We start from the raw sequence: 26,416 nt of genomic DNA on the forward strand, positions 1-26,416 counted from the left end.
AACAAAGGAAGAAAAACTTACTGTAGACGCGATAAAAAATACCATGAATCGAATCTCTGTACAGGCCTGGCGCAGATGAAATTTGGATTTAAGACATCGGAAGATCGCTCTAAAAGTTATTATGTTAAAAGGGGAAAATGGCAAAAATAATGTACCTGATAATGTGCACTATGCATAATACACTGATAGACCGAATACCATAGACCGACATTGCTGACTCCCAGCCTTTAATGAGCGAGGTCTCCGAGTCCGATTGCATGATACACTCCTGAAAAATGTGGCCGGGATGCAAGGTAGCTAGAATTCGGTAGAAGCTGGCGAATGCTTGTTTGTAGTGGTCGGAATGCTAAATCAAATTGCTCGCGCTGCTCGCTTGTATATTAATTGTATGTGATATAATATAACACTAATAGCAAATTAATTGTTTACCTGGGAGATTTGGTATATTGCGCCAAGCATCTCCAGCTCCTCTCCTTTCGTCAAGCTGGACACATAACCCTGGACAGTCGTCAACTGAGCAAATCCTCCTCCAGGGGTAAAAGTTCCGTCAAGCATGATGCGAAACAGGGACTTCTGTGGGATGCGCTTCAAAAGGGAGATACTGCCAACTAAACAAAAAAAAAATCATATAATAAGTGAATCCAACGCAGCCAAATACCTATAAGGCAGCATTCATCCCGATAGAGAACCCATCGGTCTTTTATTTCAGTCCCATTGATATGGAAACTCAAATTTGAAAGCGCCCTTGGGATCATTTCGTGGTCGGGATCTCGATTCTCGAGCTGCTTACCAGGTCGACGCTCGTTGTAATATCTTATGATAAAAATAAAAATGCATGTCTAACTTAAAATCTCATATTACCTGGCGAACAACTTTCTTGCGTAATGAGATCGAGGATGAGCCGGGGACCATGAACCGTATCTTTCTTTCACCACTTTTTCGTAAGCTTCCACGCAGCGTGAATTAACCAAATTGTCACCATCAGCAGCAGCGCCACGGATAAATTCCTCAAATGTTTTTTCGGCGATGTCCATGTAACCAAATGGAGTGCAGCAATGGCTAACTGTCGGCGAGTCACAAAACGCATAGTTCTAAAAGAAAGTGTCAATACAGAAAATAGTCGGATAAAATTACCCTGTAACAAGCTGGAGCTTCGGGGCGTGCATAACAGAAGAAATCTTTCCAGTACTCCTTTTTAATTTTATATTTGCCGTCCTTGTCTTCGTAAAGGATATCCTCGCAATGGATAAAAAATCGCTGTTTACCACTACAGTACGGCCGGTTGCATGTGTAATAGGCATAGAAAAGACCAAAAACCCTAAAAAATAAGGTATTTAGCGCAGGGACTCAGGAATAATCTCACGTTTTTCTTATCTCCAGTAATCGCATGGGAAAGACAACAACCGGCCCAAGATGGTTGGTTATAGGAGCGTTGGCAAGAAGGTGCAAGTCGTAACTATTAAAAATGAATCACTACCGTTAAACAGATTATTACCGAACCAAAGCTGCTGGATTTTTTTTCGTTGAAATGTAGGCCAGCAGAACGGACACCGCACAATCGCCAGGAATATCGAAATACGTTCTTCGATCAACGATGTACTCCAGACCGTAATGAGCAGAAAACTGACAAAAGTCAAATTGCTTCGGGTCGCCAATTGGACATACATCGATGGGAACCGGAATGAAAAACGAATTCATAACACGATGGCCATCATCGCCGACTTCGGCATCGTATAAATTCGTGTTTCTTTCAATTCCACCGTTATCATTCTCGTCATCGGACAAAGGCGAAGGAATATCAGCGAAAGAAGGCCCGGCAGATGAAGCACTAGAACGAGTACCACCATTCGCAGGAGGAGGAGGAAGACGAGGATCATCGGAAAAGGGCGCCTTCTGACCTCGCTTGTCTTCAAAGTGGACAGACTTCGATGCAGTTTTAACTGGGCGCCCAGGCTCATTTATTCGTTTGTCACTCTTTTTATTCGCTCCATCTGCTCGTGACGGCTTGTTTTTGTCAACAAAAGTTTTTTTCTTTGGCACAACCTTCGGACGGACGTTCTTTTTTCTAGGGGGGATGTTTTCATTCTCGTCAACATCGCGAGGATTCTTTTCTTTCTTTTTCCGTTGGCCAGAATCGTCTCTTTGAGAGGTGTTGATACCAAACTGGCTTACCATTGGCATCCGTTCCTCCAACCGTCTCTGACTTTGAGTGATGCTGGGCCTAGCAGTTTTTGCATCATATTCCTTAGGTGACTTCGTGGCGTCAGCTGCGCTTACAGAGCCTGTATTGTGAGTATTGGTAGTGGGCGCATTGTTAGAACTTTGCGTGACATCCTTAAAATTAAAAATAAAAAAAAAAAAACGAATTCCAACAAGTAATTATTACCGAAAGAATGGGATGACGCGAACTAAGCTCCTCAAATGAGCTGTCGCCAGAAGAATCATCAACATTGGAAGGGGTATCGCTAGAAGGTGGGCAAGAGACGTTGGACGCTTTTTTGTTCCTTTTTGGTTTTATCTTCCGCTGAAAGAAAGAAAAATGAACTTGATATTGTAAACTAAATTACCTTTTTATGGAGCGTTAATTGAGAAGCAGCCTTCTTTAATTGTTCGTCGGAAACAATCCCATTTTGATTTCCAATAACTAACATAGAGTATTGCAACTCTTTTCTATCGTCCGACTTCTTCTGAGAAGGGGTTCGCTCGTCCCCACTGTCAGTTGAAAAAAGAGGCCCAGAATTATCAGATGAAGATTGGGATTCCTGAAATTAAATTAAAAGAAGCAAATGTAAAAATTCAACCTGAAAAAGCGAAAACATTTGTGGCCTTTCATCTCGGCGAGACGACGGGGATGCAGCAGTTTTCGTGGACTGACTATCCCGGTCGTTTCTCGGGGAAAACGGTTCAACTGTAGCAATGGGACGAGAAGATTGACTATCACCCGACGGCCTTCGAGTAGGAGGAAAAACTGCTTGGGAAGGGGCAGTAGATTGTCCTTCGCCTTCGTGAATCGGTTTCGAGCCAGCAGATGTTCCAACGGACAAGTCCGAAGTTGGTCGCACGCCAGACGTAGAAGTTTTGGGAGACGAACGCATAGAAACGGCAACATCGTTCCCAGAGGCATTGATACGAGCAGATACTGCTTTACCATCGGGCGAATGGAACACTTCTTTCGTCTGCGAAACTTTCTTAATCTGAAGAGCCGGCACATCATCAGACGGATAAAATTTATCATTTTGAAGTATTTGATTGGCTGTAGTTTCACAGCCCGCCTTCTCGAAATACGAATCGTCAACACCCAACATAGGGTTCTTTGCCTTCCGCCGAGCACGGATGATCTTCTTCGGGCCGGAAGTCTCTGTCACTTTGCCATGGTGGCTAAGCCAGTTCAAGTGCCGCTGTTGTTCAGGCAATACTTTCTCCAGGCTTGAAGGTTTGTTGAGAACATCGTTGAAGCGAGTAGAATCACGCAAACGTTCCGCGTAAGAAACATGATCGTGACGGCGAAAGATACTAGAATCCTTGGAAAAAAATTAACTTGCGACCTGTCAAAATAGAATACCTCAGTTCGATACGATTCGTGAAATTGACGCGCGAACGGGGCAAGTGATGCATTACTCACACCACTTCCAAGAGACAGAGGAATCGGCGTTGATGACTTAGAACGAGTGTCAACATGGTCGGCCGTAACATTTGACGAGGCAGAAGACGCGGCCTATAAATATGAGCTCAAAAATGACGGATTATTTGTAATAAATCCCTTGCACAAAACTTCAAAATATTAAACACAAACCTCATTTCTAGAACGGCCGTCTTCTCTTTGTTTCCGCCTTTCAGCAGCAAGCTTTATAATTTTATCTCGAGCACTCATGAAAAAGTCATGATTTTCCCCGGACAAAAAAGAAAGAAGTAGTAAGTTCTTTAGCCAGCCAATGAGAGAGGCGGAGCAAACGCGCGGGCGGTTTGAAAAAAAAAGGAAATGAAAAGATTACTCATGCAAGTACATACACAGCCTGGCATATAATTCACAGCTACTGCCATAGATATAAACTATCTGACAAACGTTGTAAGTACCATGCATGTGGGCCGTCATTATGTACCCCTATTCTTCTTCTAGTTTCCGCTAGTATTATGCGGCAGAAATTCAACTTTTTCTTTGCAGTACAATTAAACGCACATTCGAGAAAAAACGTAAAAAACGCTATATAGGCCATCATTAAATTGCCCTTGTGTAATCTACCCCCGCCCCGCCCCTAGCTACCAAAATATAGTCCCCCTATTTTATTAGATTTTGGGGCATCAATTCTTGTTTTTTATTTCGCAGTACAATAAAACACACTTTTGGGAAAAAACATGAAAAACGCTATATAGGCCATCATTAAATAGCCCTTGTGTAATCTACCCCCGCCCCGCCCCTAGCTACCAAAATATAGTCCCCCCATATTTTGTTAAATTTGGGAATATAAATTGTAGGGATTTGCGCGCGCCGCGCGCATTAAATAAAAATTGTATAAGAAATTATATATAATTTATTGTATTTTTTTAATTTAGTTCATTAATATTATTAAAAAATAGGGATTTGCGCGCGCCGCGCGCATTATATAAAAATTGTATAAAAAATAAAATATATTTTTAAAAAAAAAATAGAAATAAAATTTATTCTAGCCCTATTAAATCTTGATTTAAAATTTCGCCATTGTATCACTGTACTTGTATTAGTGTACAGCATTGTATCACTGTACTTGTATTAGTGAAGACAAAAAAATTGTGTTCACTATTACAAGTACAGTAAAACAGAAGTACAGTGATACAATAACGTCGAAAGTACACTAATACAAGTACAGTGATACAATTTTCCACTGTACACAAATACAAGTACAGTAATACGGGGTACTCTTAAAAACGAGAATACGAAAATATATATTCCAACGATTCTTCAGAATAAAATCTACGCCTCTAAAGCTGCGCTTGTAAAAGGCCAGTTGAATATTTTCGGCGGCTATCAGAGACGGAAACTAGTAAACTGATCTTTGAAATTCCTTATTGACTATTTTTAGATTATTGTTCTTGATGGATGCGAATTGAGGCTTCTCCCAATTCGACTTCTGAATCAATATTATGGTGGAAGCGCGGCGCTCTCAATTTCAAACGGAACTGAAGGTTCCTCGCATTAATATGTTTTTTTACAGTTTTCAGCTCTTGTTTGTTTTGATGTTTCAACGGACAAGAAGTGCGAGATTTTTAACGGCATCGCTGTAGAAGAAGTCGCATTTGAACTAAGAAAAGGACACTGGGCAGGTGGACTTGCTCATTATAAAGGACGGCCAACAGCAGTTGCCGGAATGGATTTTCCTGACTCAAACGGAGGATACACGGAAACCTTGACTAAAGATGGCTGGGAAAAACTTCCTCCTCATCCAAGGTTATTTTTATAAGTAAATTTTTATTGAGCGTTTTTTAGAGCAACAGAAGATGTTACTGTTGTTGGATTGCCGTCGGGATCAATCGCTACATTCGGAGGTTGGGATGCAGATGACGCAAAAGTTTCGAAGGAGATTTTCTTGCTGAATGAATCTAAATGGACGATAATGGGAAATTTACTTCAGGTGAGTTCATTCCAGAGTATTTTCATAATCTATATTTTCAGCGTTTTCTCGGTGGATCAGTTACTCTTATCGACAAAACTATTTATGTTTTCCCTGGAGAGAGCAGAGATTCAACTCGATTGATTCAACGACTGCAACTAGGGAAGGTTGATAATTTTTTCAAGAAATTACTTTTAAAAATCTTCCGATAATCTTAGTTGAGGGGGTAGAGCAAGATTTTTCCAAAAAAAACATAGAAACTGAACTAATTGCCCTGAACGCGCTAAGTAAGAAATACAGACTGAGCGCTCTCAGCACGGCAGAACACTCCGATCGCCGATCGGGCTAATTTGGGATCTTGGGACATGAATTGTCATGTCACATGATTTCCGAAATTAAGAAACTCCTAATATTCCAACACTAGAAACATCTGGTTTTAGCCCCTTGCGGAAAAAATGATCAACTGATGTTAAAGACGGAGACAATATTGTTGCAATCGAGGTTGTTGGAGAACATGATAAAACTTATACTACACCAATTCTCTTCTTTTCGTCGTCGAATTTCTGCACTGCAAAACATGATTGACGTCCTAATCAGGGCTGGCAAATTGGAGTCCTACTATCCGTACTTACATAAAATAGGTCGGGTCACTTAAACCCCGACAGTGTCGATTTGGCCGAGTGTCAGCGCCGACCCTAGGTACTGACTCCGTACTGCCTGAAGTGCAGGCTGATAGGTCCGTCAGTCAACGTGGCTGATTCAAAAAATAATAGAAATCAGTACAGATTAGGATGAAAAAACGTCCTGACTCGTGACAAATATTAGTAAGAACCACAACCATTTTTTAAGTACGGCCGTCGACGCCCCAATTTGTCAGCCCTGGTCTTAATCAATAAAATTTTCTTTGTATAAGATGATTCTATCTATTAATCAACTGTTTCTTCAATAAGAAATCCCCCCCCCCCCCGCTAAAGTTCAATTCAACTGCTCCTTCGAGGAGATTTTTTTCGAAAAAAACCATTAATTGTCGTAAATATAACCAAAGAGTCACTTCTTGAGTTGCGAAAACTTCGATTCTTTTAGAAGATTTTGATTCATAAATGAAGAATTTTTCAATTACCAAAGTCTATGAACAAATTTTGCTAGACTTTAAAAGTTTAATCTGTCCGAGGAATTATCATTAGCTGGCACCTGTATGTCCACGTGTGAATAACGCGTTTGAGAAGATAAAGCTTATTTTAACCAAAGCATGTGGCTTTAACAGGCTGATTGCTCTGTGATAAAGCCTTTATCGTTGCGGTTTATGCCGGCGAATGGTATAAAAAAAGCATTCAGAGCAAAGCTGTCAATCAAATTAATAAGCTTCTGAAGCTATGAAGCTTCTGTCAACTTTTGTCGCTGTGAGCAATGCTTGGAGCCTCGGCAGCTGCACAACGAATGGAACTGCCGTCGACTCCGACGTTACTTGCAGAAACAGCTGCGACTTCGACTGGATCGGTCGAGGTCCAAAAGTTGGATACAATGAGTTGGGCAAGCACGAAAACGGGTTTCTCGCTTCGCTCAACCCTCAAAAATGGAGATTCGACTACTTGAACAAGGACGGAGCCTACGTCGGAGTTCTGCGATTCGATAGAACCTTCTGCAAACGGCCCATCTTGAAAGGTAAAATGATGCTCAGGTTCTTATTTCGGCGGACAACCTGTTTTATATATTTTTAAAAGCTCGTTTTTATTATCTCAAATATTTTTAAGCAATCGGCGCTGGACGAATCAACATTGAAGTCTTCGACCGAACTGAGGAAAACTACATGACTGAAGCTCAATATTGGGAGATCCCGGAAGACGGCAGTGTCAATAAAGAAGCTGCTTTTGTGCAGTTCCGAAAAAGCGGATATCAAGCGGGGGAATTCGTGAAAAAAGGAAAAGATCGATTTATGGTCTCGATGACTGGCATCCAGAGCGAGTTTGCCCCCTTGGACCCGCCAAACGACAACGTTGTCTACGACGACTACTATGAATGCTTTCAGAACGTTGGATTAATGACGATGCCTGACGATGGCAAGGGAATGCTCGACTCCGACTACACCCGTTGTGCCGCTTTTCAGCGATATGGGAAAGGTGCAATCGATCGTTTAACTATCAATTTGAATACAAATTAAACAATAACATTGAATGAAAATTATCGGCGACGATTTTCCCGTAAAAGACAAACACCGGACTGGCCCAACGGACCAGATGGACCAACAGACCCGCCTGGACCAAATGAATGGGAAGAGGGTCCAGAAACAATGGGCTCGGTAGCAACTTGCACCACTCCAGGTGTGCCTCTTTCTGGCACAAAGAGCATCACAACTGGACCTGGAAGGCAAAGTCTTAAATATTCAGATAACTAGCGATTTTTTTTATTCAAAGGCATACATCGGATTTTATGAGACTTTTGATTAGTCGAATTGTCGGTGGACAGGCAATTCAGCAAGGTGAATGGCCATTCCTTGTTGGAATGGTTGGAGATTTCATGTGCGGAGGAACAATCATTACGAAAAATGATGTCGGGGACGACTTCATTCTCACTGCTGCTCATTGCGTCGAAGGCATGTCAACTGTCAAGTATGCAGTTGGAGACTGGAACCAGTTTGCATCGGAGGCAAACGAATTCACTGTCACCGGAGATGTAACTATGCATCCAGGAATGGAATTCTTTTTTATATATTGACAGTATTGCCGCATAACGAGAATCCTATCATAAGACTACGACAACAATACCTTCCGAAACGATTTGGCTGTTGTGCGAGTTCCAAACCTTTCCGCAATCAATTCTGCAGCCTTTGAACCAGCGTGCCTCCAAGCTGAGCGACCAGCTCACGGAAGTAAATGTTACACCGCTGGCTGGGGGGCTCTTGCGGATAGTCAGAACGCCGCTTCTCCCGACATTGCTCATGATGTTGCCGTGTACGTTTTCTCTGACGAGTATTGCCTCGCACACACCGACCAACCTCCCCTCGAACCAAAGCAAATGTGTGCAGGAATCCCAGATTTTGATGGAAATGGACAAACAGACGGCGGAAAAGACTCTTGCCAAGGCGATTCTGGCGGTCCGTTGATTTGCTTGAATGATGACGGAATTCCAATTCTCGCTGGAGTTGTCTCTAGCGGAATGGGATGCGCTCAACCAGGCACGACTGGCTTCTATGAATCTGTCGCCGACCATATGGACTGGGTGCTGCAGCATATCAACAACTGAAAGTGCATCAATCACTGAAAATCAGAAGATACTTTCATGATGTTTTTCCTTTAATAAAAGCATATCCAGACGATTTATGAATGTAACCATGTGTCTCCTTTCGCCATTCATTAAATCCAGCGAAATCAATCAAGCTTATAGAGTTGATACTTTTAACAAAGAGCATATTATCGTAAAGTTATCTCATTATTCACTGCTTTTGCGTTTCAATGAGCCTCCAGAATTTACTTTTACAAAGTCTTGCTTACTTTTTTTTTCCAGGGCAACTAAAAAGTAAGTATGTATGTGAACTCTGATCAGAATCAGTGTCATGTTTAACGAGGATCAATTTTATTGCTGGAAGAAACATGTTTTCTCTTCCCAGACGCTGATTCTTTTTAAGACTAATTAGAGATTCTGGTGAAGAAGATGAGTAAAGTTCGGTTACTGGTATGATTTAGTATTAAAAAGATTCGTTCTTCGTGCTCATCTGTCAATAATTTATTAATGTGTCATTACATCCTTCTTCGTATCAGCGCATAAGAGACTTTTAGGAATGCCATTCGACAAGCGAAGACTGGACTTTCAATTTATTCTAGGTAACTAAACATAACTAGCATATGTACGGCAAATGTCAAGGCTTGATCCAGGCAAATCCTTTATGCGAGAAAATAAGTCTTTATACCGCGTCGTAAATGAAGATGTCTGAGAAGGGTACTCAGATCTCGCGTTTCAAAGGAGTCTTTCGATCAAGGGACAGTCAGATATTTTTACGGCCAGGAAGCGAGAGGGCTCAGTTTTTCCATTACGTTTTAAAGCTGCTAGAGATTTCGGTGATTGAGCTCATCCAGATGAGTAAAGGTACCTTAGGAATGATTTTTAACGACTGAATTAATCTCATCTAAGTTGAATGTCAAATTATTTTGGTGCAAATGGAGCATCATTTTTATTAGTTAAAAACTCATGAATTCCCCTTTTATGAGTCCTAAAGATGAAAGTCACTCCAAAAAGAATGAATTTGTTGACCGATTAAACTTTCTTTCTTCCACCTGTTGGAATCTTGTGTGATTGACTTGAGAAAATGACAAGGGAAAGGCGCTCCAAGCGCGGTGTTTGCTAAGACATTGTATCAAACGCTGTTTGAGGAACATTGACGATATTTGCAAATGTTATAAATGAATAGCATGCTATAGGCAGCCCATTTATTAGAGCCACGCACCGACTCAAAGAGGCCCAGGAATTGTCCGAAATCAAAGCCAATTTTTTGCTACGAGCTTTTTGAAAACAGAGAGAGAGAGTTAGAAATAACGATAAAAAGATAGAGCTATCAAGACGTCTTAAAGAGGTAAACTGATCATTTTGTCAAAATTTCTTCCTTGATTTCAAAATTGAAATTGTGTTTTTTCATGATTCAAGTTATAGAAAAGTTCTCATCTTCAACTTGAAGACTTCAAGAGCCGTAGATTCTCTCAGAGACGTTTTATTTGAGACTGGCTTAGTAAACCGATCTTCAAAGAAAAAATGAAGCGAAAAAATGTCTATTTGAGAACAGTTACAGTAGGCAAATTTTCTCGACAATTTCGCAAATACGAAAATGCCTGCTGCCATTTTTTAAAAACTGGATTGTGATCTCGTAAGGAAGGAGGTGTTTGAGTGACGAGTTATTTGCCGTCTTCGTTTTGTAAAGTTTGTACAGCTGAAATGAATGTCAGTTCTCTTCTTTTTCGAATTTCTGAGCTAGAAATTGCTTAGGCCTTCCATGATAGCCTTAGACGTTCCTGCCGCCTGTCAGTAAAAATCTACGGCTAGCGGGACGCTCCAGCTGTCAATATTATCTTTGCACTTGAATTTAATTTCTTTATAAACATACGGCTCCTCTTTGACGGAGGCCGCAATTTTTAAGCGTTTATTGATAATTTCTCGGGCAATAACTTTCTTTACTTTTTTGAACTTTGCTTCGGGTACATCCACTTTTTACGAACTACGGGACATTTTGTCCGTTTTTACGGGGCATTTACGGAACTAATTTCAGACTAATTACGCGGTTTTGCCATAAACAGATGTTTTATTCGTCAATTAACAACGGCTTTGGAAAGATTTTCTTATCAAAATCTGTATAGAAAACCTAAGTCAGGGTCTCAAAGATCTATTATAAAAAGCTGCGTAGCGGCTTCGCCAGAATTTGAAAATTGATTTGGAAGATAATTTTGCGAAGTCGATTTGCGGCTTCGTATTCAGAAAAAGCCGCTACGCGGCTTTTCATAATAGTTCTTTGAGACCCTGACTCAGGTTATCGATATAGGTTGCCGACCCTAACACTAACCCTAGCCCATCAAAAAGCACTAGAAAATGCGCTTGAAAAGTCAAGATCCACGAAATGTCTTAATTACTAAGATAGCGGAGATGTATTATTTGCCAAGGACTTACAAATTCTTGTTTATCAGAAAATGCAAATAGCTTCTTTTCCTCGCATTTCTGAGCCGTTTTTTAAGAGCTGTTAAGAATTTAAGTACCTCTGCTCATTTTTTAAACAGTGAAAAAATGACGAAGTAAAGAATCTCTTGCGCCGATTTTTACGACTTATGGCGGGGAACGCGGACGGGGGTAAGGCTTTTGAGAGGAACCAGCCAGGGAGAAACGAATATAACGGATATTTGGCTTGTCCGATTTTGTTCCTGTTGTAAAAATCGCTACAAAGAGAGAAAGAGAGAGAGAGTCACTCTTCGTAAACTCAATCCACATTTGTCGAAGTCGAAGAGATGATGACCCATAGAATTGTTGTCAGATCAAATAAGAGGACGTTTCAGTCAGATGCAGCCGAGGATAATTTACCAGGTTCAATTCTTTAATCAAATCAAGCAATTTTTCGAAATTTTCTAGACGGGAAATCTGTTCAATTAGAAATTAATTTTGTCATTTAAAATCTCAGCAACTCAGATCAATCATTTTTTTTCTCGGAACTGCGAATGGAATGCCTTGATCCCAACAAGACATCAGTAGAGAGAGAAATGAGCAGCCAGGAAAACCATGACTTTCACCAAATTTGCGATCATTGCCATTTACCGAAACTGTCGACAGATCAGCTCGGTATTCCTCAGTAAAACTTTTCAATCGGAAAATTTCAATCAGGGTCCTTGAGCTACCGCCAGCAGGGTCCCTGCTCGTTTTTATCAGTCTGATAGGAGCTCTATATTCAGCTCTTTTCTCCCCCTTTTCTTCCTTTGAGGCCTATTTATACCCATTTTTTTATTTGCCGCGTTTATTTTCATTGAAATCAACAAGTTTTGACTTCAACTTTAGCGAAAAGACGGAGCCCGATAACCAAAATCGACCCAGCGATGACCACAAAAACCGACCATGGTGAGTTCAACTTTCTTTTCTTTTTTGCCCCCATTTTTCGTTTACAGAGAAAAAAAGAGCATCATGGGAAAAATTACGTTTCCTCTTAAGAGAACTTTAAAACCGGACGCGAGCAAAGGTTTACGACTGATTTCGTTACTTCCTATAGAATATCGTAAAAACACATGACTAGAATTAGGTGACATGTCACATGTATTAGTATCAGTTTTTTATTGTCTACCACAAGTAGTCTCTGAAGTGACTAACTTTTCTGAAAGAAAGATGTCATCAGAAAGAGAGAATTTAATCATCACTTTAAATTTAGCAAATGGAGACTACAAAGCGCACGAAAACTACCACACAGATGAAGTAAGAACACTCTTCGTATCTGGCCTACCTACAGACGTAAAACAAAGAGAGCTACACCTACTTTTCAGGCCGTATAAAGGTAGATTTTGATTGACGACTTCTAGTAAAAACGTCATTAAAAATATTTTTCAAAGGCTTCGAAAGTGCCGTCCTGAAGTTTCCCCAAAAGCCCGGAAAAGTTTATCCAATCGCCCCCGTCGCATTCGTCACCTTCAAATCAAAAGCGGAAGCCCAAGTTCCGAAAGAAGAGCTTCAAGGGGAGAAATTTGACAACGACTACCCCACGACGCTGAGGCTGGAATTCGCGAAATCAAATACGAAGAATAGAATGAAATCGCTCAAAGAACTTGACACTTCAGGTACTTATCGATCAATGGGGGATTTTTAAAGGAAATCTGTAGATTAATATCGTCCTTGATATAAAACAAAAAAACTCGTAAATTGCGAATGTTACGCGATAGTAGTATGAATTCGAAGATTCTCTTCCTTGATTTCAATAAACCTCTCTTTCTAGCCCTGCCGCTGATGATGACCACAGGAACAGGCATCCTCGATCCGTTGATATTGCCGGCCGACGTTGGCACCAGTGTCCACGGCACAGGAATGGTTTATTGATTCTCCCAGGTGATTTTACTCTTCCCAGATCGTTCGCTTTTTTCACACCCAAAAACAGAGCTTCCCTCGTCTTCGATCCCGAAGCTCGTATCGAAACAATCGTGTCACAGTACAAAAAGTACCAAAAAAACAAGACAAAACGGAAAGCAGCACGGATACAAGCACAAGATATGTAGCACCTAAAAATGTCAAAACCGTAAAAATATCCTCTCACCGCTCAAAAAAATGGCGCACGAGAAATTTTCATCCCACGACCAAAAATCGGGCTTCGAAAATTTTCTCCTACCCGGTGTCTTCATCCATAAATACGAAAAAAACAAAACATATCAATAATCACAAAAAAGGACTTAACTCCGCAGGAATGCCGCGCGGCGTAAAACGAGGCCGCCTCGATAATTTTAGAGCACATCCATTTACCAGACCGGTAGAGGTAACGAAATTTTTTCACATTCAAAAACTCATAATCGTAAATTTTTAAAAACTGTTAATTATTCATCGCTTCTATAAGTTCTCTTATTGCATGGCAAATTTCTACAGATGAAGGTCTTTATTAGACCCCTTCAAGTAGAAGAAGGGTTTCTGGGCTCGGAATCCTGAGTAGAAACCTGAGTCAGGGTCCTGAAAGAGCTATAGTGTGAGTTTTAGCGAAGCCGCTTCGCGGCTTTGTTTTTGAAAAAGCCGCTACGTGGCTTTTCATAAAAGCTCTTTCAGGACCCTGACTCAGTTTTTTACTCAGGATTCCGAGCCCAGAAAAGTATAAAAGACTTTTTCTGTGGAAATGAACGCAAATTTCATAAAAAAAATGTAAATATAATTAAAAAATAAGCTTCTAGTAGCATCATTATCACTTTTTTGATTTCACCACAACCAACCAGCCTTATCGTTAAGCAAAAGCACACACAATCACAAAATGACGAGCAAAATCTCATACGATCTTTACAGTTTCCAGCCGCGGCCAACATCGTCCAAGTTCCGCAAATGCCAATGGCGAATTTGATGGTGCCCCAAGTCACCATGGCGAATGCAATGGCATTTCAGAACAAAAACGGGCTCATTCAAATGGCTCCTAGTAGTCAAATGGTTGGTAGAGGGAGTCTGAGCTCGACATCCTGTGTCACAGGCAGGGGCTGAAAGATCATAAATCAAAAGCCGCGTAGCGGCTTTTTTTTTCAAAAACGAAGCCGCATAGCGGCTTCGCATAGTAACCGTTACAATCTATTGTTTAGTTGCTGCGAAGCCGCTTTGCGGCTTCGTTTTGAAAAAAGCCGCTACGCGGCTTTTCATTTAATATTTTTCGGACCCATACTCTGGCTTTCCACACAGGATGCCGACCTCAGAAAAAAACAAAAGGGGATGATACTAATTGTCTGTTTAGTCGTACCACGGTTTCTCGAAAGCGAGGGTTACATCACCCAACGGAGCGGTTGAGTTCACAGACGCCAACGGAACCAAATACTTTGGTAAGTCAAGGCTTAGGCGCTTTTCTTCGTTCAAGTTCTTCCTCCAAATTCGCTTACCGCTCCTTTCAGCACAAAACGACCAATGAGCCACTGAATTCCATGCATGACACTCTTCATTCTATCCTTCTTTTCTGTACATTTCTTTATATATTGAATATTTACAAGAGCGAGTTTTGTAAATACGACTCTGATCCCTTGAAGTTCCACCTTCCGAAACGAGAAGAAACTGGAAAAAAAATAAACTTTCAAAAAATGCCTAAAAAGAGCTTGATAATTTGATTTTGACGCAGTTTCCGCCTCCCGAGGTGCTGGGAAAATTCAAATTAAAAAAAAATCAACTCGCCGTTTGTGTTCAAAACTCTGTAAACGGATTATTCAAATATTCAAAATCGCGCTAATAATTCAAAATCGCGCTGAATTCATGAAAAAAAAGAAGTGGCGAGCGCAGTTATCATCCAAAACGACTAATTATGCATAAAATTAGCTTTCCTAACCGCTAAAAAAGTGAGAAAAAAATTGAGATTTTCTTAGCTGGGCTCGACATCCGGTGTTTAAAACCTGAGTCAGGGTCTAAAAGAGGTTAGATGAAAGCCGCAAAGCGGCTTTTTTATAAATGAAGCCGCAAAGCGGCTTCGCACGATAACAATTTCAGCCTAATTTTATATTCTACAAAAGCCGCTTCTTTTTTCTGACCCTGACTCAGGTTTCCTTCACAGATTATCGAGCCCAGTTCTCGAAAATTTCTCCTTATCCTAACCTCCAATCCCCTTTAGCCACCTGTGTACGTTCATTTACGTTTCTTCCCCGTGAATATGAATTGAATTGAGTTTTTACTTGGTATTGTACCCAGTACCCCGTCAATGTATTTTTCGTTTATCCAGGCTTGAAACAAGTCCATCGCTCATTTTTTATGAAATTTCCAGGACAAAGTATTTGATAGCGGCGCTTCTTATTTTCTCATAACCGTACTGAATCGGCCCGCTTCGTGTTTTGTATGAATTTACACTTTTTGATTGCTTTGGAGACATTTAACGAAATTCTAGAGGGCTTCTTCTGTGAACTGTAAATTGAGAAATGCATTGTATAAATCCGCGGTGCAAAATCCGGCGCGAAAATCGTGGCTATACGTTCAGAAAGCGCGTTTTGCAAATCCAGAATTGTTTGACTTGCACGTTCTATTTGGCTCAGTCAAATATCGAGCTGGTCTTACTGCTAAAAATTAAAAACTTGAAAAAACAGAGAATCAAAATGTCTGATTCCGATGAAAGAAGCCTCCTAGCGGCGTTAGAAGAATTGGATGCTAAACAAAAAATGATTCAAAAAGCGAAAATAGAAGAGGAACAAATTAAAGAAAAAATCGCTCAGATCGAACAAAATATAAACGAACGAGAAATCAAAAAGAAAAAAGAACGTGTGACCTGTCTGCGAGCAAAAGAACAAGGTCTTCTTGAGAATATCAAACGATTGACCGATAAGCAAATGGGGATAAGAAATGAGTTTTACGAAGCTTGTGACGATTTGAAGAACGAACAAAGGCAGCAAAGGAAGAGTGATTCTTTTGTCGATGATATGATGAAGACTCGGTCAAATGAAATTGATTTGCTCGATTTTGGGAGTTGGAAAATATCAAAAGACACTTCTCAGAAAGTGGCAAAATCATTTGATGAAATGCCTTCATCTTACCCGAAGCCTTTACCGAAAAAACCTGCAACTACCCATGGTTATACCGATAAATTTTCAGGCTGTATGCCTAAGAAGTACTAAGAACAACCAAAGGTGTTCCCAGCTGAAGAAGCAAAACCTTATTTTTATCCTGATTTAAGTCCTTCGAATCCGTTTCAGAAACAATAAATCAACATTATTTTACCAATTCTTGCCGTGAGATTTCACCACATTCTGTATGCAGGAATGCGGACTAATCACCTCTCCCTAGCAGCGCAATCAGCGAAAGCATTCTACACATTCATGCATGTTTTTTCTCGCGAAGAGAAAGTTACAAATTACCCTCCTCCCGCTGTCACCCTGTGTATTGCACTCGTCAGAATTCTAGCGCCTCGTCTCTCCATGCAAATATGTAGCCGTTAAAATGCATCCTCATCGTGCGTGGATTATAAATAATTATGTTCACTTGATAGGCTTGCGATTTGCAAAGCTCGATAAGGGTGGCCAAGCCCAGTTGGAGGAAGTCGGAGGTGTCAGAGTTGAGCCCCGCCCTGCTGGGAAAAACCTGAATCAGGGTTTGAACGAGCTAGAATGAAAAGCCGCGTAGCGGCTTTCTAAAAAACGAAGCCGCGAAGCGGCTTCGCAAGAGTTTGAAAATCTATATACAGTATTTATGGCGATGCCGCTTCACGGCTTCGTTTTTAAAAAGCCGCTACGCGGCTTTTCTTTAAAATTTGCTCAGACCCTGAGTCAGGTTTTGTACCCAGGTTGCCGAGCCAAGCCAGAAATATTAAGACAAATAAATGAGAATAAAACAAGATTTGAACAAAAAGAGATGAACAAAAGCACATGTACTCGGCAGCTGAGTGGAATTAAGTTATCTTCAAGGTTGGAAGCTACTCGCTCGGGATTAGAAAACTCTTCAGTAGTCGAGTGAAACTGAAGCGGGAGGGAGGAAACGGTCCACATGCTGCACTTCGCTATTACCGCCTCACGTTTGAACCTCGCTGGATTTTCTTGAAGATCGAGGAGAAAAGGAGGTGGTTTCTTTCTGATGTAAGTAACAAGTAATGATCAGGGCGTCAACAACAACTCGTTCGCTCCACCAACCGCCCTAAAACAGATTTGATTGAATCTGCTTCACGTTTTGAATGTTTCCCTCAAGCCGATTTTTGTATTGCTTCCAAGTTTTGGGCGTATTTTGGCGACAAAAGTTACGCGGCTTCAGCTGGCCTCGCCCGGAAACGCCACCCGCTCAGCCTAGAACGGAGAAGAGCTTTACGGCTTGGGGAAAATATGGGAGGCCGCCAGTCTACAAGCTGACAAAACAACGGGTAATTCAATTCAATAACGTGTATTATCTGATTTAAAAATAAAATTGATAATCCACTTCGTTCAAAAGATAATTTTCAATTGACTGTTTATTACTCATTTTAAGGGTATCCAGTTGGAAATCATCGATAAAAATTAGGGTAAAAACCATTCGTTAATTTAATTTTTAAAGTCTATCTATGCATTAATGTGGAGAAATAAGGGTATCACTGTGCTAACTTTTGGTGAAAAACTTGTAAAAAAATCATCATTTACTAAAGATATACCCTTAAAAAATTGATTTTTTAAAATAAAAAATGAATTTCAAACTAATAAGTCGAAAAATAAACTGATCAAAAGAAGCATTATTGACCGAGATATCCTTATTTCTATGATTCCAGGCGTGTCAAGTACCACGGAAATCATTTGGAATTCTAGCAAAAAAACGTCCTCCCCGGAAACACTCGTCAAATATTTTGGCATCGTCAACGGCTTTCATAAAAAATACGAAAAAGCCGTCGCATGATTTTTTTCAATTTCTGCTGAAAGTTCTGATTTCTTGATCGGCGAATCTGACGCATTTTCGTCTGAGGAGAAATTATTCAAAATTAGGCGGCGGGAGGGGCCTTGATCGCTGTTGTGGGAACTTCGAAGTGTGTTTGTGCAAATTCTGATTCTGCTGCTCTTCCAACAGAATCGAGGATAATCCCAAGTTGGGGTCGCAGAAAGCTAATAAGGGATTAGTCACTTTCGTCGGCGATTCATCAAAGTTGGCGTTGGAAAACAAGAATTTTGAATTGAAATCTATTGACGATAAACTTCTAGCGTCCGCCAACAGGAGTTTCAACTAAAAATCGAAAATATGACTCCAAGATCTGGGCTCGGACCTGTGTATAAAACCTGAGTCAGGGTTTGAAAGATCTCTTATAAAAAGCCTCGTAGCAAAACGGGATGGTGTCTGGAACCGACAAAAAATTTCGACAAATTTTGCGTGGGCGGCTACTCGGTTGCTGATTGGCCGGTTTGCCGAATCCAGGCTTCTGATTGGTTGAAAATTTCCACGTAAAATTTGTCGAAATATTTTTGTCGGTTCATGACACCTCCCCAGCAAAACTACTTTTTCTTTAGCTGACTCAGGTTTTAAACACAGGTTTCCGAGCCCGGTCCAAAATTGTCAAAAAACGTCGTTATTTTAGCCGAAGATTGTCAATCATGAGACAAAAAGCGCGATTCATTTTTTCGCAAAGTTGACTATCTTAGGCCCCTTTTTCGACTCTTTATCGACTATTTTGGGCCTGCAATTGAGTTGACTCTAGAATCGAAAAACCCCTGAAAATATGTGGACCTGAACTTGTGACCCTTGAAAAAAAAAACGTACTTCCATCGCCAGGCGTTATCAACAAGTTGCTAAAATAGCGATAAAAATCTGAGCGCAAGAGTGAAATCGATGATCCTGAACATTTCAAGATCATCTCACTGGCCTAAACAACAGTAGCATTAGCGATAAGGACTCGAGCCGGCGAAAAAAATAGCCTCTAAATGGGCGAAGTTATACTCTGTTTGTATATATGTTTTATCAAAAATGAAGATGGCTCGATACTCGAGATGTAAGCATGATTCTTGTTTCTGTTTGAAATAAGAAGGCGACTTCCGTCGGTTTTTGTTTGAAAATGCGCCGTCGGAAGCACTCACAGGATTTGACGTTACATCTTTCAAAGAAAAAACTCAATAGAACATGTATTATCCCGCTTGACTCCACCTTTCTGAAAAATATCGTATTTGAGAGAAAATAAACAATGATTAAAAATGCACAATTTTGCAATTAGAAAAACTGGCAGCTAGACTTTTCCTTTTTACAAAGAAGAACTTATGAAGGGGCTCAACATCCTAGGGCCTAGGACATAGGCTATGTCACCTAGGTCCCTATTTCAGGATTAGGGTTAGCCTTGCCCGGTTAGGGCTAGGCTCGGCAACCTGTGCAGAAACCCTGAGTCAGGCTCTGAAAGAAGATTTGCATCAAATATCTTTTCAGAGCCTGACTCAGGTTTTTACACAGGTTGCCGAGCACAGGTTAACTGAAGCTCGAATGCAAATGAAGTCAAGCTCATAATCCTCGGCTCCTATATTTTTGTCCATTTACAAATAGGCTCGGAATGCATAAAAATGAAAATGTCGACATTCTTGTGAATACAAAATCGGCACCGGATGATGCGGAAACGGTTGGTTGTTCATTTTAGGCTGCAGGAGTCTTCTTCCGGCCGGACGAATACTCGACCCGCCCTTTTAAATATCTCCAAGGTTGGAAAAGATGAAAAGTTTATCTGCTTCCTTTTGTTCTGCGGCCAGATGTGGGCAGAAAAATTCAGGTTCCGCTCCCCAAAATTTTGTGCTTTTGGACTCGAAGAAACAACCACGTGGTTCAACAAACAAGTGGCTTTCTGCTTGATTTGCCGTTTTTCTTTGGTTCAATTCGAGGAGAGAGGGCCGTCCTTTATAAGGACCCGGTCTGTAACTTAGGAGGCGAAAATGACACGAACTAGGGTGGGGATAAGCGGACTTGAATACTGCTCACCGTAATCATATATTGCGCAGCGAAAGACCCTGAGACAGGATTAGAACCACATCAGCTCGGGTTCATTAGGTAATCATCCCTCAACTACATTACATAATTACTAAAATAGGAGCTGAAATCTAGTAAAGTTGCCGTAAAAATCAATTTTGAGAAAATAAATTCTGATTATAAATTTTCATATCTGACTGAAGAAAAATGTCATCATCAAAAATCTGATGGTCAAGATTGATAAGGAATTGTTTATTATTTTGTTGAAAGCGAAGAAAGAGCGAGCCTATCAGCCGACTCAAAGAGAGGCTAAGACAGAGCTCTGTGCGCGAATCGTGATCACTCAGCGGCGCCCTGCGCAGCGGGAGACCGCCGCTCGTTAGCGCCACCACTGCGAGATCTCTCTCTATCGAGCAGCACAGTGTGGCGATATACCACATCGTTTGTACCAAACGGTAAAGCCCCGCCCTGGCTCCGCCTTACCAAATCACGATCCACGGATAGAACAATCCGAACAAGAGAAGTCGAGAGATCTTAACGTGAACCTTCTGCTAACAGTCGCTTTTTAACAACGGAAGAAAACAAAGAAGAAAAATATGACGACGCTAGAAACAGGACCGCCGCCGCAATTTGATATAACGGTAAGGCCCCATACGATAGAGAACGGAGCTTAATAAAATCAATAATAAGCTTGGGGACTCTTATTTCAGAGAAATTAAAAATAGACATTCTGATTGTTTTTCTGGGTCAATTGCAGATAAGCCGAACTAAGCTGTCATAGCAGGTGTTCTTCACTCTTAGGTCTATTCTTGGAGACAAGATATTTTTGCATCTGTCGACAAATTCTAGATGTATTTGCAAATACTCATCATAAAGCTGGATTTTATATGCAATGCTTGATTTTTATACCCCTAAAGTCCAGTGAAGCCTTCACCTAACCTGTTGTTGTCTAAAAGATTGTGAAAAAAATCGAGTCAAATATTGATAACATCCTCAAATGTACTGCTCTCTCTATACAGTCTACGTGACCTAAATAACTGTAAATTATCCGTAATACTTGGAAAATGTTTTTATTACAGAACTACTAATTTATGGAGTAACATGTGACCAAAATACTGTGCCCAAGCCCATTCCCTTTTCTTGCTTCTGTTTGGGTAACTGATAAGTAGCTTATCAGTGTTGCATTGTTTAGTATTTGTATTTATGACGCCCATGAGGATGGAGTCGAGAAGGTGGAGTCCATTTGCTCCGTTGATCGCGGCTTAGCGCACTAATCGGACAGATAAAGATGCAATCGCAAGTGGCTTATCGCACTCAGCTCCCAATCAATGCAACATACACTAGAATAAATTTATAAGGACTTACCCGGGCGTGGATCGGAGGAGCTTTTGGCATGTTATTTGAAAATCACTCGAATTTCTTTCAAAAAATGGCCAAAAACAAGCTTCAACTATCCATAACCCTAATTGCTACACAAAGCCCCCCGCCCAGTTGCAATAACTTTCCGTTACCGGCAACCCAGGCTTGCGCATATTCTCGCTGCTCCCCCAAAAATCAAAGGCGCAACCTTGACTCCTCCTCTCACTCAGCAACGCCCGGTGCATTTTTGATTCGCGCGACGCTGACAGAGAGGAGCACTTGATTCTTTCTATGTGTGTTCTTGGCGAAAAAATAAAATAAATTTGAATTTCCGACAACGGGATGATGCACCACCGGTCGTGTAACATTCGGCGGGATGGGTCTTTGATCTTTAAAGAAATTCAAAAATTCGAAAAAGAGTTGAACAAAGATGGTTGTTTGATTGAGCGCGAATGTGATTCTTTTAGATTGACTGTAGCTCCTTAAATTTACCGAGAGACTCCCTTATTTCTTGCTCTATTTTGAAGCTCAGGCATTCTGAAGCCTTAGTAGTGCGATATCCTTAAGTTTTTACCTTATCTTAAGGGTATCCGTGGCGATTTAAAGCTCTCCGTGACCATTTTGGCCACTTGGGTACCAAGAGGTTAAATCAAATCTCCGAGGCTCGCAAACTCGGAAATTGTTGATGATTTGAAGTGTCCACACAACATCACAAATTCAATTTGTTGTCCTTTCCCTAGAATCTTTTCCCCGGCTCGCGTTATCGAATATTCCATATTCAGACTGTGAGACTCAAAATCTAATTTATCTAATTTTAAAATTTGTCTTGCAAAAAGTCGTGTGCCAGAGCAACTTTCTCTCTCTCTCTCTCTTTTTTATAAGTTTTCTCCAAAACAGCTCATCGGCTGCAGCGTGTTGACACCAGTTTAACTCCAAACATTAATATTAGTTTAGACTGATCTGATAATGTTTTCCGATTTGGGATCACAATAAACCTCAGATTTTTTTGCGAAAAAGGGGGAATCCGAAAATAGAGGACACATAAACTCATAAACAAGGCTACTTCCGTTACTATTTCCCGAATCCTTTCAATCATTAATAGGCTTATTAATGAAAAAAATAATCTTTTTTTCTAGCTTGATAAAGTGCTCATATGACACAGTTTTTGAAAGCCCAGAACCTGAGCGTTAATTTGGGCACCATATCAAGGGGTCTGGGCCGTGCCCGCACGGCGATTCAGGGGCCCGGAAGTCCCAAAATAGGCTCTAGAACGCTTTAATCGCCTGGGGCAACCGCCTCCACGCTCGAGAAGTCTCGTGACCATTTCTAAGTGAAAGAGCTTGTTCTGAGCTTTCAGTAGATACCAAACAATCCTGCTTGCCTGTGCTAACGTGTAAGTTAGAACCGAAAAGAAGTCGTTTTTGCACCCAAAATTAAGGGAAATCCGGGCTTTTCTCCTGCAAAAGATGGAAAAATACCATGCTTTTTTGGCAGTTTATCGTTTGTAGATGACTTTAGGAGAAAGGCAAGCAGGATTACTTGACATCTACTGAAAGCTCAGACCCTCAGCTTTCACTGAGACGTAGTCACGAGACCTCTCAAGCGTGGAGGCGGTTGCCCCAGGCGATTTTAGAGATCTAGTGCCTATTTTTGGAGTTCCGGGCCCCTGAATTGCCTTGCAGGCATAACCCAGACCCCTTGATATGGTGCCTAAATGAAAGCTTAGGTTCTGGGCTTTCTAAGGCTGTGTTATGTGACCCTTATATCAAGATAGAAAAAAGGGTTGATTTTTTCATTAATAAGCCTAATCATTAATTAGTATTTCAAAAAGAAGCCGTAGCAGTTGTATTTTGAGATTGAGGATAAAAACGTGTGAAACATTAACAACTACAGATTTTACGCTTTGCCGTGAAAATGTATATTTTCACCCAAAGTGGGCTTTTAGACCGCGCCCTCAACCCGGAAATCCAAATTTCAAACTACACTTTTTCATGTGAAGATAAACCCTTAACTTTTACATAACTCTTATCAACTAAAGCGGTTATAAATATAAAATTTTGGCTTGTTTAAGGCCTATATGAAGGTTTTAACTTCATTCTGGTCAGTTTAAATAAGGGTGTCACAATGTTATTTTTTGAAGAAAAGCCCGTTGCAAATTTGAAGGAAAGATGTCTCCCCCCTTGCATTGACAGTAGTAGATCCTTAGTCAAGCAGTATGCGCATGAGGAGCCTGCTCTATTAGGTTAGCCAGGGTGTGGCTTATTGTTTTGTGTTTGTAGTTTTTCTCCTTCGTTGTTGGTAGGAGTAGCGAGTTCGCGAAAATCGCCTCACAACGCTGAGCAAAAACCAGCTGAAGACGGATTTATGCAAATTGCCCATATTGCCCAAACAGCTAACAACGCTTGTATACGACGCTTGCGGGAAAATAAGATACTTACTGTTTACAAAAGTAACATCGGGTAATTACGCGAAAGGGAGGGGGTTTTGGACAGGCTCCATCAGAATCAGCTGGTTTTAGAGAGAATTCGATTTTAGCGACTTGGAATTCCAAGTTCCGATTCTTTAAAAAATGGAAAATCTCAAATTCTAGTTTTCGGTATTTTTCGCACGTTCTATTATTTGTGTGATTAGATTCAGCGCACTCAGCAGGCGCTTCCGGCGCAGGGGAAGCAGATTAGCGAAGTACCACAACGCTCCCAGGTGCACAAACGCAAACGCAATTCCCGATTCCACAGGCTTATCCAAATTCGCTCAGTAGTGACTCTCTCTCCTTATCGATCCAAGCAGCTTCGGAATAAATTCAACATCTTGGCACCTTGATTTTTTGGTGCACACGCGGCTACGCGTAATTACGAATTTCGGAATTCATCGCAGCGATGAAAATTATCGCCAAAGTTTACACACGCTGCCCGTAAACATGAACATTAAAAGAAATTCCAATACTCGCTCACGTGACCCCAAGGCGATAATCTGCTCCCTTAATTAGCCTGTGAATATTCTTCGCGAAAATTTTAGAACTTAGCGGAAATTTTAAAGAAGGAATTTCCGCAAAACTTTTTTTCGAAATCGATGGATCCAAATATTTTATTCAGCACAAAACCGAACCTGGCTACTGTCCTCCAACCCCAGCCGACTTTTCCGCCTTCATCCCTCACTCCTCCAACATCAGCTCTCTGACGCCCTCCGCCGACTCCATCAACCAGTCGACCTCACCCTCCTCATCTTCTGACAACTCCACAAATTCATCCACAGAGTCGCCACAATTCTCCTATCCGTTTTTCAGTCCCCAAAACAGTCTCAAAGCTCCATCGAGTTACCCGTCTTATGACTCCACGCCCATGTACCACCCTTACAACTCCGGCGCGCGACCCAACGCAGGTCCCAACCCAAACTTCTCCAAGATCAAAGTCGAGATTGAAATGCGCTGGGGACAGAATCAAATGCCGAATTCATTTCCACACGGAGCAAGTGCTGGTCCTATCCCTGGTCAAATGCCTTCCTGGCCTCCTCAGCAGCTTCCCGCCACTACAAACACAGGGGCGACAGGAGTGCCAAGTCCAAATCCAATAACCGACCCACAAACAAGTCAAGTTCCACCAGCTCCAGCGGCCATTACAGATTCCTCGCCACCAGTAACAGTTCCCTCTCCAACCAACCCTCTTCCTTCTCTTCCCGTCTCAACTCCAATCAGCAGCTCCCAGAGCTCCCAAGTTCTTCCAGCTCCGTTCCCGAATCCAGCTCACACGCCTCTCATGCCACTGCCCGTCGATCCGTCTCAATCACAAATGCCTTCAATGCCTTTCCCTGGCATCCCTGCAGTCTCCTCCGGCCTCGAAGCACCATGGACAGGAGCCTGGTCAACGCCGCACCAAATGCCACAAGGAATGGGAATGGGTTACCCGTTCGCTCCAGAATGGGGCTGGCCAAATCGACTGTATCCAGACTTTGACCCGAATTTGCTGCCCCAAGATTTTCTCAGAGGACAAGGTCTCGGATGCCCGCCGGCTGGATTGAGTGTTCCAAGGAGGACGAGAAAAGCTCCTGGAAAGAGAAAAACAACTATTCATAGATGCGAATATCCCGGCTGCGCAAAAACTTACACAAAATCGAGTCATTTAAAAGCTCATTTACGGACTCACACAGGTAAACAAACATTATAATTTGTCAAAATATCGTCGTCGTTACCTTTTGAAAGCTTTTATTAACAATTTTCTTCAGGAGAAAAGCCCTACAAATGCACTTGGGAAGGCTGCGGTTGGAAATTCGCGCGCTCTGACGAGTTAACCCGACACATGCGAAAACACACTGGACACAGGCCATTTAGGTGTACTCTCTGCGAACGCGCATTCTCACGCTCTGACCATCTCAATCTTCACATGAAGCGTCATTTGTAAAAAAGCACTTTCCAAAACTATTTTTCGTGTAAATACAACTCAAAATGCTCAAACTGTAAAAAAAAGCCATTTGTATATTTTCAGCAGAAGAATCTTCCGTTTGGCAATTTTCCGTCTTTTCAACCGGGGGCTAAACACAGCTCTATGTGTACTATAAATTTTTAATCTGAGGAATTCTATCATTTTGAGCTCGACCGGAAGTCCTAAAGCCAGCTAGTCGTCTATTAATATCCGTATATTTTAGTCCCACACAATTTAACTACCATAATTTGCAATATCATCGTTTTTCTCGAGTAAAAGTTGACTATTTAGATCTTGAATAATTAAGATGTGTTATCCAGATATAAATAAATAGGAGACGGAAGACGACTTGGCTCATCCAGCTCAGGGACCGCGAGTTGCTTCCCGTTCTGTGGGCAAAATAGAAATGGATGAAACTTTAGAAAATTCTGGAAAATAAACACATCACGTGGCAATATTATATGAAAGTCTTTATTAATATGTAAAACACTTCACAAATAAAATCAGGCTGAAGACACGACA

General features: G+C 41.3%; 4 protein-coding genes across 4 annotated transcripts in view; all 4 read left to right on the forward strand.

The window, feature by feature from the left end:
• The window catches only part of LOC145700544 (uncharacterized), a 72,757-nt gene extending 56,380 nt beyond the window's left edge, over positions 1–16,377 (forward strand). Inside the window, exon 2 of the mRNA XM_081777871.1 lies at positions 15,912–16,377. Coding sequence (XP_081633997.1) covers positions 15,912–16,351 — 440 coding nt within the window. The 3' untranslated portion in view covers positions 16,352–16,377. The remainder of the gene's footprint in view (positions 1–15,911) is intronic.
• Positions 7,873–8,888, forward strand: LOC145702342 (beta-fibrinogenase brevinase-like). The gene is made up of 3 exons (XM_081779567.1): positions 7,873–7,949; positions 8,030–8,175; positions 8,332–8,888. Exons 1-3 carry the CDS (start codon positions 7,873–7,875, stop codon positions 8,823–8,825), a joined length of 717 nt encoding a protein of 238 aa, XP_081635693.1. The 3' UTR covers positions 8,826–8,888.
• On the forward strand, positions 9,359–14,820 carry LOC145699676 (uncharacterized). Its single transcript, XM_081776978.1, has 9 exons — positions 9,359–9,403; positions 12,105–12,164; positions 12,469–12,591; positions 12,647–12,871; positions 13,027–13,111; positions 13,470–13,557; positions 14,016–14,207; positions 14,503–14,587; positions 14,657–14,820. Exons 1-9 carry the CDS (start codon positions 9,361–9,363, stop codon positions 14,671–14,673), a joined length of 918 nt encoding a protein of 305 aa, XP_081633104.1. The 5' UTR covers positions 9,359–9,360; the 3' UTR covers positions 14,674–14,820.
• Positions 16,378–20,576: 4,199 nt separating the features above from the next.
• On the forward strand, positions 20,577–25,925 carry LOC145695537 (uncharacterized). Its single transcript, XM_081772524.1, has 3 exons — positions 20,577–20,761; positions 24,572–25,622; positions 25,698–25,925. Exons 1-3 carry the CDS (start codon positions 20,717–20,719, stop codon positions 25,871–25,873), a joined length of 1,272 nt encoding a protein of 423 aa, XP_081628650.1. The 5' UTR covers positions 20,577–20,716; the 3' UTR covers positions 25,874–25,925.
• The last annotated feature ends 491 nt before the right edge of the window (positions 25,926–26,416 follow it).

Source organism: Oikopleura dioica, chromosome 1 (genome assembly GCF_907165135.1).
Source record: "Oikopleura dioica chromosome 1, OKI2018_I68_1.0, whole genome shotgun sequence".
Taxonomy (NCBI): Eukaryota; Metazoa; Chordata; class Appendicularia; order Copelata; family Oikopleuridae; genus Oikopleura; species Oikopleura dioica.

What these genes read in the sequence shown, in the direction of transcription:
- LOC145702342 (XM_081779567.1), top strand. Translation starts at nt 7,873, where the DNA reads ATGGGCTCGGTAGCAACTTGCACCACTCCAGGTGTGCCTCTTTCTGGC. An exon ending in ATCACAACTGGACCTGGAAG is followed by an intron (nt 7,950 to 8,029) that starts GCAAAGTCTTAA and finishes ACTTTTGATTAG; the next exon opens with TCGAATTGTCGGTGGACAGG. An exon ending in TGCTGCTCATTGCGTCGAAG is followed by an intron (nt 8,176 to 8,331) that starts GCATGTCAACTG and finishes TCCTATCATAAG; the next exon opens with ACTACGACAACAATACCTTC.
- LOC145699676 (XM_081776978.1), top strand. Translation starts at nt 9,361, where the DNA reads ATGCCATTCGACAAGCGAAGACTGGACTTTCAATTTATTCTAG. An exon ending in CAAAGAACTTGACACTTCAG is followed by an intron (nt 12,872 to 13,026) that starts GTACTTATCGAT and finishes CTCTCTTTCTAG; the next exon opens with CCCTGCCGCTGATGATGACC. An exon ending in CATTTACCAGACCGGTAGAG is followed by an intron (nt 13,558 to 14,015) that starts GTAACGAAATTT and finishes CTTATCGTTAAG; the next exon opens with CAAAAGCACACACAATCACA.
- LOC145695537 (XM_081772524.1), top strand. Translation starts at nt 20,717, where the DNA reads ATGACGACGCTAGAAACAGGACCGCCGCCGCAATTTGATATAACG. An exon ending in CGCCGCAATTTGATATAACG is followed by an intron (nt 20,762 to 24,571) that starts GTAAGGCCCCAT and finishes TATTTTATTCAG; the next exon opens with CACAAAACCGAACCTGGCTA. An exon ending in TCATTTACGGACTCACACAG is followed by an intron (nt 25,623 to 25,697) that starts GTAAACAAACAT and finishes AATTTTCTTCAG; the next exon opens with GAGAAAAGCCCTACAAATGC.